At 32.9% G+C, this 18348-nt stretch overlaps 1 protein-coding gene and 1 long non-coding RNA gene across 2 annotated transcripts in view; one reads left to right on the plus strand and one right to left on the minus strand.

The window, feature by feature from the left end:
• Window positions 1-9084, minus strand: part of LOC148952579 (putative G protein-coupled receptor CG31760) — a 578976-nt gene extending 569892 nt beyond the window's left edge. Inside the window, exon 1 of the mRNA XM_089089961.1 lies at window positions 8871-9084. Within this exon, the coding sequence (XP_088946087.1) occupies window positions 8871-9042 (172 nt within the window). The 5' untranslated portion in view covers window positions 9043-9084. The remainder of the gene's footprint in view (window positions 1-8870) is intronic.
• LOC148952582 (uncharacterized) overlaps window positions 1-18348 on the plus strand; it is an 85159-nt gene that overhangs the window by 44155 nt on the left and 22656 nt on the right. The gene's annotated exons all lie outside the window — the stretch shown is intronic.

An 18348-nucleotide genomic window follows, 5' to 3' on the forward strand; every position in this document is an offset into this window, starting at 1 on the left:
TGTCCCCTCCTCAACGCCTCGCTCTTTACGCTAAAGTTTGACTTTCTCACAACTCTATTTTTTTAAACAATAAAAAACTTTAGCGTAAAGAGCGAGACGTTGAGGAGGGGACAGCCCCTTCCATATACGGAATAATTTCTGTTCGTTTTAAGTTTCAACGTCGTTCCTTACTTTCAGTTAAAAAAAAAACTTGTTTTTTTTATTTAATGTTATTAGCTCCGAACAATGTCTTACAGTCTAAAGACAAGTATGTTTAATAGGTGTGATAGTCTATTGGAGCTGCAAAAATCAAAATCCCAAGAATGCAAAAATCCCTGCCCGCACCATCAATAATGTAAATATTACACTTTTCGTTTAGAGCGAGAGTTGAACATATTTCAAGGAAGAATAATGGTACTGGTATGTATTTATTACATATACTTATTACATATATTAAATATTACGTATATATATTACATACACACACACACACACACACACACACACATATATATATATATATATATATATATATATATATATATATATATATATATATATATATATATATATATATATATATATATATATATATATATATATATATATATATATATATATTTTCATATATATATATATATATATATATATATATATATATATATATATATATATATATATATATATATATATATATATATATATATATATATATATATATATATATATATATATATATATATATATATATATATATATATATATATATATATATATATATATATATATATATATATATATATATATATATATATATATATATATATATATATATATATATATATATATATATATATATATATATATATATATATATATATATATATATATATATATATATATATATATATATATATATATATATATATATATATATATATATATAAAGTGCTGGTTTTGTCAACTCAAATTCCATTTCCACTACTTTTAAAAGATGCATTATATTATTGATTATATAGAGATGCATTATATTAGATAAAAGATGCATTATGTTATTGAACTCCACTCTCTCAAATATAGCCTAAAGCCTAAGCCTAGTTAAATAGTAGTGGGTTGGGAAAGCCAAATGTAAAGCGTAACATTCATGAAATATACAGTAACAAACTGTAAGTGAGGAGCAACTCGGCACAATAGTAACCGCAAGTCTAATAGAAACAAAAGAACAAAAGAAACAAAAGAACTAATAGAACAAAAGAATTGGTTTTTCATGCTGATTCTAAATACATAAGACTCATTAAATTCAATTTTCAAACAGTTCGTGGTAACGAACTGTAAGTAAGGAGCGACCCGGCTCAATGGTAACCGAAACTCTAGAAAACAGTATTTTGATACAAATAGATACATCAAACAGATTTTAATGCTGATTTCAAATATATAAGTTTCATCAAGTTTTATCCTACCCATCAAAAGTTAGGCGCCTGAGAAAATTTGGCTGATTTTCGAAATAAGGGGGAAAGACCCCCCAAAAGTTATAGCACCTTAATGAAAATCACACCATCATATTCCGCGTATCAGAGAACCCTACTGTGGAGGTTTCAAGCTTCCATCTACAAAAAAGTAGAATTTTGCATTTTTTTTGCTAGAAGAAAGATCACGGGTGCGTGTTTATTTGTTTGTTTGTTGTTGTTTTTTTTTTCCCAGGGGTGATTGTATCGACCCAGTTGTCCTAGAAGATCGTGGGAGGGCTCAATGGAATGGAAATTAACACGCTCAGTTTTTTCCCAAAGTCACCTGATCAAAATTTTTAGATAGCCATTTTGTTCAGCATGTTCGAAAATATTATAAGTATGTCTTATAGGATGACTTAATCCCCCGAAGTTCCCAGGGGAGGGCTGAAAGTTATGAACTTTACCCAATGTTAACATACAATATTGGTTATTTGGAAGTATACAGACGTTATCAGGGGAGATTTTTCCTGGTAGTGGGGGGTGGGTGGGTCGGGGGTTATGTGGGAAGATCTTTCAATGAAGGAAGTTTTCATGGGGGAAGGGACATTGCTATGAAGGGGACGCCGGACATCCCAGCATTATTAAAAAAAAGATCAGAAATTAAATATAAAAAAAAAGTATTTCAACTGCAACAGGAGCAACATCGAAAATCGAAACTTTAAACGAACGGAAAATATCAAACAGTTCGTGGTAACGAACTGTAAGTAAGGAGTGACCCGGCTCAATGGTAACCGAAACTCTAAAAAACGGGATTTTGATACAAATAGATAAATCAAAAGAATCACATTTTAATGCTGATTTCAAATATAGAAGTTTCATCAAGTTTAATCCTACCCATCAAAAGTTAGGCGCCTGAGAAAATTTGGCTGGTTTTCGAAAAAAGGGGGAAAGACCCCCTAAAAGTTATAGAACCTTAGTGAAAATCACACCATCATATTCAGCGTATCAGAGAACCCTACTGTAGAGGTTTCAAGCTCCCATCTACAAAAATGTGGAATTTTGCATTTTTTGCCAGAAGAAAGATCACGGGTGCATGTTTATTTATTTTTCAAACAGTTCGTGGTAACGAACTTAAGGAGCGACCCGGCTCAATGGTAACCAAAACTCTAAAAACCAGAATTTTGGTACCAATAGATACATCGAAAGAATCAGATTTTAATTTTGATTTCAAATATATAAGTTTCATCAAGTTTAATTTTACCTATCAAAAGTTACGCGCCTGAGAAAATTTGGCTGATTTTCGAAAAAGGGGGGAAGACCCCCTATAAGTTATAGAACCTTAATGAAATTCACACAATCATATTCAGCGTATGAGAGAACCTTTATGTAGAGGTTTAAAGCTCCTATCTACAAAAATGTGGAATTTTGCATTTTTTGCCAGAAGAAAGATCACGGGTGCGTGTTTATTTGTTTTTTTGTTTTTTTGTTTTTTTTTCCCAGGGGTAATCGTATTGACCCAGTGGTGGTAGAATATCGTAAGAGGGCTCATTGCAACGCAAATTAAAAGTTCTAGTACCCTTTTTAAGTGACCAAAAAAATGGAGGGCAACTAGGCCCCATCCCACGCTCATTTTTTCTCAAAGTCACCCAATTAAAATTTTGAGATAGTCATTTTGTTCAGCATAGTCAAAAATCTAATAAATATGTCTTTTAGGATGACTTAATACCCCACAGTTCCCAGGGGAAGGGCTGCAAGTTGTGAACTTTGTCCATTGCTTGCATATTGTATTGGTTATTGGGAAGTATACAGACATTTTCAGGAATAATTTTTTTTTGGTGGGGGGGGGGTTGGGGGGCTGGAGGAGGGGGGTACTCGGGATAAACGGTCCGTAGGGGATTTTTCTGTGGGGTCAGGGATATTTATATGAAGGGGCGCTAGATTTTCCATCATTATTTGAAAAACGATAAGAAATTAAATTTAAAAAAAACAAGTTTTTTAAAATGAAATTAAGAAGCAACATTAGAATTTAAAATGAACAGAAATTATTAAGTATATGAGGCTGGTCTCCCCCAAGTAAATGCCTCGCTCTGTACGCTACGGTTTTTTTTCTTAGTTTTTTAAAAAGAGCTATCTATTGTAATTAAACGGCCTTTGTGATTCAGAGGTTTGTGAATTAAATATTTTTTAAACTTTTAACGTAAAGAGCGTGGTATTGACTACGAGGAAAGCCCCCTCATATACGTAATAACACATAGCCTACTTAATAAAAAAAAACAATAAAAAAAACAATCGATACGGCTCAATAGTAAGCGAAACTTTTAAAAACGAAACTTTCATGTCAATAAATGTATCAAAACAATGGGCTTATAATGCTGATTCTAAATATATAAATTTTGTTAAGTTTAGTATTACTCATCAAAGGCTACGAGCCTGAGAAAACTTACCTAATTTTTTGAAGAGGGGGGAAACATTCCCTAAAAGTGAAAAAAATTTTAATGAAAATCACTGTCAGATTCAGTGTATCAGAAAACCCTATAACATAGGTTTCAAGTTCATATCTGCAAAAATCTGCAACTTTGTATTTTTTTTCCAGAAGAAAAATATACGAATATATAAGTTCGTTACGTAAGTTAATTTGTAAATTATTTCAAAACCAAATTTAGAGACAGCCATTTAGCAAAAGAAAAGTAAAATTTTTATGCAAATTTTGTTCACTTATTCAATGACGGTGAGCCAAAATAAAAGCTGCATTAACTAAAACACGATCAGAAATTAAATAAAAAAACAAGTTTTTAAACTGAAAGTAAGGAGCGATATTAAAACTGAAAACGAACAGAAATTATTCCGTATATGAAAGGGCTGTCCCCTCCTCAACGCCTCACTCTTTACGCTAAAGTTTTACTTCTTCTCACAACTCTATTATTTAAAACAATAAAATACTTTAGCGTAAATATTGAGGCGTTGAAGAGGGGACTGCCCCTTCCATATACGGACTAATTTCTGTTAGTTTTAAGTTTTATTGTCGCTCCTTACTTTCAGTTTAAAAAACTTGTTTTTTTTATTTAATTTGTTTCCCAGGGGTGATCGTATCGACCCAGTTGTCCTAGAATATCGTAGGAGGGCTCATTGGAATGGAAATCAAAAGTTCTAGTGCCCTTTTTAAGTGACCAAAAAAATGGAGGGCAACTAGGCCCCCCCCCACGCTCATTTTTTTCCCAAAGTCACCTGACCAAAATTTTGAGATAGCCGTTTTTTTCAGCATGTTCGAAAATATTATAGGTATGACTTTTAGGATGACTTAATTCCCTAAAGTTCCCGGGAGGAGGGCTGAAAGTTATGAAATTTACCAAATGTTAACATATTGTTTTGGTTATTTGGAAGTATACAGACGTTTTCAGGGGATATTTTTCCTGGTAGTGAGGGGGGGTGGGTGGGTCAGGGGTTATGTGGGAGGATCTTTCCATGAAGGAAGTTTTCATGGGAGAAGGGACATGGCTATGAAGGGGACGCCGGACTTCCCATCATCATTTAAAAAAACATCATAAATTTAATATAAAAAAAACAAGTATTTCAACTGCAACAGCAGCAACATCATGTTTTTTTTTATTTAATAGCTATCAAAAGCTAAGGGCCTACGAAAATTTACCTGATTTTCGTAAAAGGGAGAAATATACCGAAAAAGCCAGCAGATCTGAATGAAATTACACTATCAGACTCTATCAGGCAAAAATGTAGAATTGTGCTTTTTTTCAGAAGAAAAATAACGGATGCGTGTTTATTTTGTTCCGATGGTTTCGTACCAATGGTCATAGAAGATCAAGAGAGGGCTCAATCAAACGGAAATTAATAGTTCTAGTGCCTGTTTCAAGTGACCAGAAAAATTGTTGGGCAACTAGCCCCCCTTCCACTTTCTTTTTTCCTAAACCCACATGATCAAAATTTTAGAAAGACACATCGTTAAACGTAGTTGAAAAGTACAAAAATTATGCCTTTGGGGATGATAATACTCTCCTACAGCCCCTTGGTAAAGGGCAAATGAAATTTGCCCATTGTTTACGAATAGCATATTGTATTAGGATGTATACACATATTTTCGGGGGGATTTTCCAGAGGGGTAAATTTTCCACGGGGAGAATTTTCCGTCGGGAGGGAAGTCTACTGGGAAATTTTCCATGAAAATGTTTATACGTTGATAAATTACCTGAATCCATATATGGAATTAGTTTTATTTGACTTACTTTCTTTTAGGTGGCTGAATTTTATATTTGTAGATGTTCTGGGGGAACTGTCCAGGGGAGATTTTTGCAATACTGGAATTGTTCTGGGGGATTTTTACATGGGGTGATTTTTCCGTGGGAGGATTTTCCACGGGGGTAAACTTTCCATTTGGGAGTGGAAGGGATTTCCAGTAAAATGTTCCCGAGGGGGGGGGGATTTCTGGCAGGATTAGAAAAATGATCGGAAATTAAAAAAAAAAAAACTTTTCTCAAATAAAAAACGAAGAATCTTCCAGGGAGAATTGTCCACAGGAAACTTTCCTGGGAAAATTCACAGCAAGGATGGAATTTTCCAGTGGGGGGATTTTACGTGGCAGGAATTCTCCGTGTAAGAATTTATCCTGTGGGAGGGTTTCCATAGAGGGGATGGATTTCCTGGCATTTTTTGAAAAGCAATCAGAATTGAAAAGCAATTTTCAATTAAAGGATAGAGAAATATTAAAACATAAAACGGATAGAAATTACTCCATGTATGAGGGGGACTGCTTCCTCCTCAATCGCTTGCTCTTTATGCTAAAGTTTGAATTTTAATACCAATTCATTAAGAACAATTCCTGAAACGCAAAGACCGTCTAATTGGAATAAGAAGCTTTCCTATAGGACTAAAAAAATTTTGTATAAAAATTAAGGGACTTAGAAGGGGGCAGTTCCCCTCATATACAGAATAGTTTCTATTCGTTTAAAATTTCAATATTGCTCCATACTTTCAGTTGAAAAACTTTCCTTTTTACTTAATAATATAGAACACAACAATGTATTTACTATATGATCAGAAACACCAAAATTGGAAATGCCTTTTTTTCAGTTTTACAAATTCAATGCTCCCTTCAGGAATAAATATGGATAGAAAGACTTTCTATGAAATACTGTAAAATACAAGTCTTTTAAGGACCGCGTTTCTGGCTTTTGTTTTTTCAAACCTGCTCAATTTTTTTTTTTTATCTCCGTGGTGCAAGAAAAAGTTGAGTACGCAAATTAAACCTTGGTGGTTATCAAAACTGGTGCAGAACAGATCCCGCCTTGTCTTAATTTATGTTACATGAATCATGTATAAGATGATTGGAAGAGTCCATATTTGGAAGAGTCCATATACCCGTATCTTCGTAGCATTACTTTTACCTCCCTATTGTCTCTCCTTTCCTTGCAAGACAATCGTTACCCGTCAATTAGGACTAGCCACATTGCCAATTACAGCGGGCTTTTAGCTGTCAGGGAAACTTGTATTCGTTTCTTTCACTGGTAAGAAAATTAAACAAAATGTAAATAAGTATAAATTAAACAAAAATGTGGGCAAACTATGATTTTCTTGGTAATAATTAATTTAAGTATTGTTTATTTAAGCTCTAACATAGCTTAAAGGCTTCCACTTCTATTTCAAAAGACTTTCAAAACGGAGTAATGACGCAAGTATGACTTTTATTGGAATTGATTAAATAAACTGGAATATATTCCATGGATGTCGAGAAATATCATTTTTGTGTCTTCGTCAAAAACAATAAAACCGTTCCCTACCTTAAATTTCGTGAATTAGTGCCCTGGAACCTCTTAAAATCATTAACAGGGGGACCTAATTAGTATGCCTACCTAGCTTGACAACTGACAACTGTCGAAGTCTCACCCATGCCCATTACATCACTCTACCATCTAAATGCACAAATGAATCCTTAAAGCCAAACAAGAGGGAAAGGCCAGAGGCGACGAAAAACTTGCAGCTATGCTCGACAAAACGCTTGGGTTTTGACAATTTAGTTATTTAGACTAATTTAACTAATCTTTATATATTCAGACTAATTGTAGAGTAATTTAGTAGTTCAGACTAAGTAGAATAATTCAGACTACTTCTATATTAACTAATATAGATAAATTCAGAAGTTGATAGGTCTTCTACCGTCCAGAGTGCTTGCCCGCTTTTGCCTTCTCACCCTAGATCTATTCCTTTTTGTGCTTTAATTAAGCAAAATTTTGCTATGCTAGTTGCGGGGAATACGTTTTTTCGTATGCGCTTTTCAATTGTGGGCTTGTCAATTAATCCATTTAACTCTCTTCTTTGTATTTGATGTCAATCAGATCATGGTTTAAACTCTGTAAATCCCTGACTCGAGGGCAGTATCCTTTATCTCTAAGGAGTTAAACACAAACTTGAATATTTCAATGTACGTATTTTGGGCAAGTTTTCCCACTTTCCCAATCGATTAGAAATTATATTCAACCTGCTACAAACCGTTACTATCTTTGCATGATATTGATATTTTTTAGAAAATACTCTCTTCAAATAAAACTTTCTTTTTGGTTAAAAAATAGGTTCGGTTTAATCAAGTTTTATAATTATTATGCTGATTCACATATAATAAAAATTTTCACTTTTAGAAATAAATTAACAAATGCATGGGTGTCATTTTGTTCCAGAACTGGAAGAGCAAAACCAGACTGTTTAAGAAACTTTCAAAAGCTAAGAAGGTTAGTCACCCTCAGGATTTATATCGCACGTTCAGTCCAAATAAACTTTTGCAGTGGAGGGAGGCTGCAAATTAAGGCCCTCCTTCTCATATTGTGGTGAAGGACCTATCACAGGCATTGAATAGTCAGGTCTTGACTTGTACTCTCCGAGTTTCAGGTGCTGAAGCTATCTTGTAAAATAAGGCTACCAAATTCTCACTACATTTTCCATGAAAAGCAAAGTATCACTGTCATAAAACTAACACATTTATAAATGCGGGGTTTCACAACGGCCATTGGGATACCGTAGCTTGTTTTATACTATTTTGTAAAAGAAGCTTTCCAGAAATTAAAGAATAGACCGAGTTCAACATTTTTTTAAGACAATTTTCTAGTCCCAAATGATGAGAACTTTTTCAAAAAACTTTTCAAAAAACTTGTCAAAAAACTTTTCTAGACGACTCAAGATTTTTGCAAAAAAATTAACAGTTATTTAGTTAAAGCTTTCTTTTTGTTAAAAGACATTTGTGGTTAAATGCATCTTTGTGGTTGAGATACTGACGCATATTTAATGCCATTTTCGAACCCATAGACATCTAAACACGAGGGGAAAGGCAGTGTTCCGTTTGAAAATAAAGGGCGGAGAATCAAGCTTAACTGATCAAGAGGCTTTAAAAATAGAGCTAGTAAACAGCTTAAGATGGAAAATAGTTTAAAGAATTGTACCAACCTGGATCGTTTAAGTGGCCAACATCTTGCAAAAAGGATGCCATCAAATCCACTTTCTGGCGAGAAGCGTCAAATAATTCAGTACGAATCCTAACTGGTACAATCTTGTAACTAGAAGATATACACAAAGATCCTCGGCTTCCAGTTGTTATGTCATTGATTGTGTTCAACATTTCGTCTGTAGCTGACAAGTGACCTTGTGGCTTGGTGGTTGTTACCTGCAAAAAAAAATATTATTTATTCTACAACTATTACAATTATGGTATTTGGAATTGTTGGTTTAACAGACCTTAAATTGTCATACATAAAATGAAAGGTTGTACCTTACAGATTCACAGTTTTACAGGCAATGACAAAATAAAAAATAAAAAATGAAATTAAATTAAAATAATATTTTTTTAATGTCTATACCTCCCCCCCGATACCTGCAACTTTGGGACGAAACTTACAGTCGTAACTGGCACTGAAAGGACAAAATACTTGTATCATTGCATTCATCAGTTTGACGTCTATCCTTTCACCGAAAAAGAATTATAGATAATTTTATTCTTAGAAAATGAACTAAATTTAATGAAATATAAAAGGATATTTTTTATTTTTTCCGAATTTTAGCGTATTTCAACTGCAAAACAAAACTCAAAATATAATTAGGTAGATGAACTGATCAAAATGATAGTGAAATTGTCGTCTCACGTCGAAATATTTAAATATTTGATGTAACTTAATTATAAACTTTCCAAAACCAAGTACTTCAAAGAAAAGTAAAGGCCATGTAAAACTTAAGAACAACAGAAATAAAAACCTTTAATAATTCAAACCCAAAACGACCAGAATTTACTATTAACTGATAAACGAAACCTACAAAAATTAAATAAAGAATCATGGTAAACAAACATACAATGGTAACTAATATAAATGAATAAATAATATTTTAAACGAGTAAAAGTTAAATTGAATATATAAATCAAGCTTAAAACAAACAAAGATCTTATACTATTAAAGGAAAAATGAACAGAAACTAAATAAAAAATAAATGTAAACAAACTTACAGCAGACACTAATGTAAAAGAATAAATAAATCTTAAAATCAGTAAAACTCAAATTGAATATGCAAATCAAGCTCAAAACGAACAAATATTACTACAAGCAAGGGTTTGGCTAGTGCTTCCTAACTGTATAAGTCTAAAACCTACTGCGACATTGGTGCTTTAATGGATTAAATAAAAAAAACAAGTTTTTTAAACTGAAAGTAAGGAGCGACATGAAAACTTAAAACGAACAGAAATTATTCCGTATATGAAAGGGGCTGTCCCCTCCTCAACGCCTCGCTCTTTATGCTAAAGCTTTTTTATTGTTTTAAAAAATAAATTTGTAAGAAGGAGTAAAACTTTAGGGTAAAGTGCAAGGTGTTCAGGATGGGATAGCCTCTTTCATATATAAATTAATTTCTGTTTTGTTTATGTTTAAATGTTGTTCTTGACTTTCAGTAAACAAAACTTGTTTTTTAATAGTTAATTTCTGAACGTTTTTTAGTTAATACAGCTTTTATTTGCATAAAAATTTTACTTTTCTTTTGCTAAATGAATGTCTTTACAAATTAACTTACGTAACTAACTTCTATATTCGTCTATTTTTCTTCTGGCAAAAAATACAAATTTGCAGATTTTTGCAGATATGAGCTTGAAACCTATGTAATAGGGTTTTCTGATACGCTGAATTCTGACGGTGTGATATTCATTAAAATTATTTCACTTGTAGGGGATTTTACCCCCATCTTTAAAAAATCGAGTAAATGTTCTCAGGCCTGTAGCCTTTGATGAGTAATACTAAACTTAATAAAATTTATATATTTTGTATCAGCATTACAAACACATTCTTTTGATACATTTATTGTAATCAAAATTCCGTTTTTAAAAGTTTCGATTACTATTGAGCCGTATCGTTTGTTTTTTTATTGTTTTCTTACTACGTATATGTTATTACTTATATGAAGGGGTTCACCCCTTAGTCAATACCACTCTCTATAAGTTAAAAGTTAAAAAAAAATTTTTATTAAAAAACCCCTGAATAATAAAGGCCGTTTAATTAGAAGATATAGCTCTTTTGAAAGCACAAAAAAAAACTGTAACGTAAAGAGTGAGGTAATGACTTGGGGGAGAACCCCCTCACATACGTTATAATTTCTGTTCGTTTTAAGTTCTAATATTCCTTCTTACATTTCAGTTGAAAAAACTTGTTTTTTTTATTTAGTTTCTGATCGTCTAATAATCGGTTTAATTTCTAATGCTTGGAAATCCGGCGCCCCCTTCATAGAAATGTCTCTTACCCCAAAGAAACATCCTCCACGGACCTATTCTCCATAGTAACCCCCTCCTCTAGCCCCCCCCTCCCGAAAAAATCCTTCCTGAAAATGGTTGTATACTTCCCAAATACCAAAAAATAATGCTGGCAAGTCAGGCACCCTCTTCATGGCAATTTCCCTTCTCCCATGACAACTTCCTTCATGAACAGATCCTCCAACATAACCACCGACCCATCCCTACCAACCACAACCACAAAAAAAAACAACAGAAAACATATGTATAAATACCCAAAAACAAAACTAAATGTTAACATTGGGTAAAGTTCATAACTTTTAGCTTTCCCTCTGGGAACTTCGGGGGATTAAGTCACCCTAAAAGACATATTTATCATATTTTCGACCATGCTGAACAAAATGGCTATCTCAAAATTTTGATCGGGTGACTTTGGGAAAAAAATAATCGTGGGAGGGGGCCTATTTGCCCTCCATTTTTTTTGGTAACTTGAAAAGGGACATATAACTTTTAATTTCCGTTCCAATGAGCCCTCCCAAGATATTCTAGGACCACTGGGTCAATACGAACACCCCTGGGGAAAAAAAAAAAAAAAAAAAAATAAAAACGCAACCGTGATCTGTCTTCTGGCAAAAAATTCAAAATTCCACTTTTTCGCAGATAGGAGCTTGAAACCTCTACAGTAGGGTTCTCTGATAAGCTGAATATTATGGTGTGATTTTCATTAAGGTTCTATAACTTTTAGGGGGTCTTTCCCCCTTTTTTTGAAAATCAGCCAAATTTTCTCAGGCGCGTAACTTTTGATGGTTAGCACTAAATTTGATGAAAGTTATATATTTGAAATCAGCATTGAAATCTAATTCTTTTGATATATCTATTGGTATCAAAAACCCGTTTTCTAGAGTTTCGGTTACCATTGAGCCGGGTCGCTCCTTACTTACAGTTCGTTACCACGAACTTGTTTGAAACAAATTATATTACAAATATTTCCTTGTGTACTTGTTACACTAGTACTTATTTTTACTAAAATAAAAATAGAACTAAAGTGAAATGAAATATTGAACTGATAAGCTTTCAACAATTAATATCACTATATATCAAATATTCATTATAATTGTATTAGTTATTCCAAGACTTTAAGAGACACATATAATTTTCAGTAAAGCGCCAGTGGCGCAATAGGCGTTAAACTTTTACAGTTAGGGAAGGAGCAGTAGCCAAACTCTTGTTTGTAGTGATTTTGTTCATTTTCAGCTGAATTTGCATGTTTAATTTAAATTTTTACTCGTTTTAAGATTTGTTTATTCGTTTACATTAGTATCTGTTGCATTTTTGTTTACTATGATTTTTTATTTCATTTCCTCTCTGTTCGTTTTGATTTTATTTATTCTTTTATATTAAAAGATTTTTGTTTGTTTTAAGCTTGATTTGCATTTTCAATTCAAGTTTCTTCTTGTTTTAAGATTTATTTATTCTTTTATATTAGTACCTGTTGTATTATTGTTTGTTTTGATTGTTTATTTAATTTCTGTTCATTTTAGGTTTAATTTATTGTTTAGTAATGATTTCTGATCGTTTTGAGTTCGAAATATTATAGATTTTTATTTTTGCTGATCTTAAGTTTAATATGGCCTTTAATTTTCTTTTGAAAGCTTCTTTTTCTGAAAGTTTGTTTTATAGTTAATTTCTGTTCGTTTTTATTACCAACTTTTCTAGTTTTTCAACATTCCCATTTCAAAATCGAACTTTTTTTCAACATCGACGTTTCATCAAAGTATCAAAACTAGTATCAAAGTAACAATATAAAAGTAACAATTTCAAAGCAAAACAGTATCAAAGTAAACACAGTATCAAAGTAACAATAGGCAGCTTCCATAACTTACAGCTTACAGCCCTTGCTCCGTAAATCATCGTTACCCCGTAAATCAGTAAATCAAAGAATCAAAAATAATAATAAACAACTTTCATAGTTTTACAGCCCTTACTCCGGGGACTAGGGGGTTCAAACCCGGAAGCATAGTTTTTTGACCTTTCGACTATTTTGAAGGAAATGGTTGTCTCAAAACCTTGACCAGATTTATCAAACAGTTCGTGGTAACGAACTGTAAGTAAGGAGCGACCCGGCTCAATGGTAACCGAAACTCTAGAAAACGGGATTTTGATACTAATAGATTCATCCAAAGAATCAGATTTTAATGCTGATTTCAAATATATAAGTTTCATTAAGTTTAATCTTACACATCAAAAGATACGTTCATGAGAAAATTTTGATGATTTTCTAAAAAAGGTTGAAAGACCCCATAAAAGTAATATAACCTTAATGAAAATCACACCATCAGATTCAGAGTATCAGAGATCCCTACTGTAGAGGTTTCAAGCTCCTATCTACAAAAATGTGGAATTTTCCATTTTTTGCCAGAAGAAAGATCACGGATGCGTGTTTATTTGTTTGTTTGTTTGTTTGTTGTTTTTTTTTTTTTCCCCAGGGGTGATTGTATCGACCCAGTAGTCCTAAAATATCGTGTGAGGGCTCATTGGAACGGAAATTAAAAGTTCTATTGCAATTTTTAAGTGACCAAAAAAAATGAAGGTCAACTAGGCCACCTCCCAGGCTCATTTTTCCACCAAAGTCACCCGATCAAAATTTTGAGATAGCCATTTTTTTCAGCATGGTCGAAAATATGATAAAAATGTCTTTTAGGATGACTTGATACCCCAAAATCCCCAGGGGGAGGGCTGAAAGTTATGAACTTTACTCAATGTTAACATATAGTATTGGTTATTGGGAAGTATACAGACTTTTTCAGAGGAGATTTTTTCTGGTAGGTGGGGGAAGGAGAGGGTCGGGGGCTATATGGAAGGATCTTTCCATGAAGGAAGTTTTCATGGGGGAAGGGACATTGCTATGAAGGGGGCGCCGGATGTCCCAGCATTATTAAATAAAAAGATCAGTAATTAAATAAAAAAAAAAAAATTTTTTAAACTGATAAACTGATGGTTATTAATAGGTCATTTTTAAATAAATGGAAAAAAAATTAGAACTATAGTTTAAAGAGAAGGGTAATTAATAGGGGGCGAAACCCCTAATATACGTGTTAAAAATGGATGAATATAGAAGTTCGTTACTTAAGTTAATTCTAAGTTTCGTATATTTATTACTAATAAAAACGTTCTTAAATAAAATTAAACAAGTTTCGAGAAAGCCATTTAACCAAATATAATATGCAAATTTTGTTTGAATTATTCATGTACGGTGAGCAAAAATCAAAATCTGCATTAATTTAAAAACGTTCAAAAATTAAATAAAAAAAACAAGTTTTTTTAACTGAAAGTAAGGAAAGACGTTAAAACTTAAAACGAACAGAAATTATACCGTATATGAAAGGGGCTGTCCCCTCCTCAACGCCTCGCTCTTTACGCTAAAGTTTGACTTTCTCACAACTCTATTTTTTTAAACAATAAAAAAACTTTAGCGTAAAGAGCGAGGCGTTGAGGAGGGGACAGCCCCCTTCATATACGGAATAATTTCTGTTCGTTTTAAGTTTTAACGTCGTTCCTTACTTTCAGTTAAAAAAACTTGTTTTTTTTTATTTAATTTGCGGAAAAGGGGATGAGCATATAAGGTCTCTATGGACTGAGTAGTCGTATAAACTTTGGAGGGGGCTCATTTGATTGGAGATTGAAAGTTCTAGTTTCCTTTTTCAGAGTCAAAGGTAGTTGGAGGGCAACTAGCCCCAACCCCCACACCCCCTTTCTCCCAAATGTCTCGGGGGCATATAAGTTTCTTATCGTAGAGGTAGTCGTATAAACTCTGCGGGAGGCTCATTTTATTGGAAATTGAAATATCTAACTCCCCTTTTAAGAATCAAGGGTGATCGGAGGGCAACTAGCACCTCCTGCTCATGCCTTACTTTCCCCAAATGTATCCGATCCAAATTTTGAGATAGCCGTTTTGTTCATAATAGTCTGGGATGAAGGATGACAGCTTGCCGAAGATTGTCATTTCCGACCAACCGTCAAGGGCTAAACGGAAAGCAGGTCGTCCGCGGTTGGGGTGGAAGGATGTCATAAAGAAAGATTTCAGGGAAACGGGAACCTGCTGGGAGGGTGTAAAGAGGGAAGCTTCGGATAGATTAGGATGGAGGAGGAGCAAGCGTAGCTGTATTGGCCTCAGGCGCCTTGGCGCTGCGGTAAGTTGTTAATAGTAGTAGTATATAAACGTTTTGTTTTTCAGGTCAACTTGAGGAGGTATAAAATTAAACTAAACAACACAATTTTTGTCAGAAATTGTTGGCCAGAACAAAATTTGCACTTTACTGAAAAAAATACAAATGAATGTGCATTGTCAGTTTAATATACATATACTGATATTTAGCAATCAAAATGTTAATATTGTTTGATTTATTAAAGTTATATAAGTAAAAACATTAAAAAAAGTATAAAGTAAAAGTTATAAAAGTAAAAAACATAAGTGTTTTTACTTTTATAACTTTAATAAATCAAATAATATTAACATTTTGATTACTAACTATCAGTATATGCATATTAAACTGACAATGCACATTCATTTGTAACTTTTTTTAGTAAAATAAAGATTATGTTCTGGCCTTGGGAAGGCATAGGGGTTTTGAGCCACACTTATGTTAATTTCTGCTCGTTTTGAGTTTGATTCGGTTATTTATTGTATTTTCTGCTCATTTTGGGTTTCATTTATTTATCGATGCTGATGTGTGGTAGTTTCACGCTTGGTAGATTATTTGATTTTAATTTTGCTCATTTTTGGTTTAATGGAGTTCTTTACTTTTCTTTGAAAAACTTATTTTGTGGAAAAAGTTTTCTTAATTAGTTTCTGTTCATTTTATATTGACATAGTCTTTTCAGGGAAAAATAAAATAATACTTTAAATCTTTTCGTTTTTTTTGGCCTTAGTTTGGCCTGCTATTTGTATGTTGGAGAAAAATTTTCAGCAATTTTTAACAACAGACATCTTTTTAAAAATTTAGACACAAATAGTAGTGTTTAATTTAGTTTCATACCTCCTCTAGTTGACCTGAAATGGAAAACTTGATACCATTCGCAAAAAAATCTGTTTACTTTCTTTGATAGGTTGGATACAAGTAGAATGCTAATAATGAATTTGCTTAGACATATAGGAATTACCATGCTATTTGCTTAGACGTATAGCAATTTCCATGTAATTTGCTTTCTGGTAGGTATTCTATTCTACAGGTCATTACACTCTTTGCCAAGAGATTTACGCAATTAATCAAACCTGTATTATAAAACCAGCGCGTCTTGTTTCGAGTTTTAACGGACAAGTTTTTGAAAAGCAGACAGTTTTTTTTTCTTGTTTAGCATTTGCAAAAAAGGGGTAATTAGTGAGTGGAAAATTTTTTAATGCATTTACAATCGAAGATGTTTGATTAACCTTTGCAAAAAAAGGGGTAATGGGATTTGTGAATTGGAGGAGATGCATGGAGGGTTGAGTTGCATGAGAGTTCAGTTAAAGGGGGTACAGTTACCCGGGGGTTTCGGTTATACAGGGGTTCAGTTACAAGGGGGTTCAGTTGCAAGGGGGTTGAGTTAAATGGGGATTGAGTTCCACGAGAGTAGTGCTTTGTCGTGGTTTAGCTTGTCACAGTTTTAAAAGAGCTTTACGGGGATTGAGAGACTCAGTTGCCGGATTCCGTGCAGTTTTTCTTTACTTGGTGGTCGTTAAAAACGAAATTTTTGTGTTAAATAAGTAGTTTTTGTATCTTTTAAAAGAGCTTTAAGGGGTTTGAGAGAGTCAGTTGCCTGATTCCGTGTGGTTTTTCTTTACTTGGTGGTCATTAAAAACGAAATTTTTGTGTTAAATACTTAGTTTTTGTATCTTTTAAAAGAGCTTTAAGGGGATTGAGAGACTCAGTTGCCTGATTCCGTGTGGTTTTTCTTTACTTTGTGGTCATTAAAAATGAAATTTTTGTGTTAAATAAGTAGTTTTTGTATCTTTTAAAAGAGCTTTACGGGGTTTGAGAGACTCTGTTGCCTGATTCCTTTTTTTTTTTCTTTAATTGGTGTTCATTTGTTGTATCTTTTAAAAGAGCTTTACTGGGTTTGAGAGACTCAGTTGCCTAATTCCGTGTGGTTTTTCTTTACTTGGTGGTCATTAAAAACGAAATTTTTGTGTTAAATAAGTCGTTTTTGTATCTTTTAAAAGAGCTTTAAGGGGTTTGAGAGACTCAGTTGCCTGATTCCATGTGGTTTTTCTTTACTTGGTGGTCATTTGTTGTATCTTTTAAAAGAGATTTAAAGGGTTTGAGAGACTCAGTTGCCTAATTCCGTGTGATTTTTATTTACTTGATTGTCATTAAACGAAATTTTTGTGTTAAATAAGTAGTTTTTGTATCTTTTAAATGAGCTTTAAGGGGTTTGAGAGACTCAGTTGCCTGATTCAGTGTGGTTTTTCTTTACTTTTGGGTCATTAAAAACGAAATTTTTTCGTTAAATAAGTAGTTTTTGTATCTTTTAAAAGAGCTTTACGGGGATTGAGAGACTCAGTTGCCGGATTCCATGTGATTTTTCTTTACTTGATGGTCATTAAAAGCGAAATTTTTGTGTTAAATAAGTAGTTATTGTATCTTTTAACATATCTTTACTGCGTTTGAGAGAATCAGTTGACTAAGTCCTTTTGTTTTACCTATACTTTGTGGTCATTAAAATAGAAAATATTTTTTTATATAATTATTTTTTTTATATTTTTAAATATATTTACTGGGATTGAGAGACTCAGTATCCTTATTCCATGTTGTTTTTCTTTACTTGGTTGTCATTAAAAACGAAATTTTTGTGTTAAATCAGTAGTTTTTGTATCTTTTAAAAGAGCTTTAAGGGGTTTGAGAGACTCAGTTGCCTGATTCCGTGTGGTTTTTCTTTTCTTTGTGGTCATTTGTTGTATCTTTTAAAAGAGCTTTACAGGGTTTGAGAGACTCAGTTGCCTAATTCCATGTGGTTTTCCTTTACTTGGTGGTCATTAAAAACGAAATTTTTGTGTTAAATAAGTATTTTTTGTATCTTTTAAAAGAGCTTTACAGGGTTTGAGAGACTCAGTTGACTGACTCCGTGTGGTTTTTCTTTACTTGGTGGTCATTAAAAACGAAATTTTTGTGTTAAATAAGTAGTTTT

Source organism: Artemia sp. Qi Xiang Cuo, chromosome 5 (genome assembly GCF_049724085.1).
Source record: "Artemia sp. Qi Xiang Cuo chromosome 5, ASM4972408v1, whole genome shotgun sequence".
Classification (NCBI taxonomy): Eukaryota; Metazoa; Arthropoda; class Branchiopoda; order Anostraca; family Artemiidae; genus Artemia; species Artemia sp. Qi Xiang Cuo.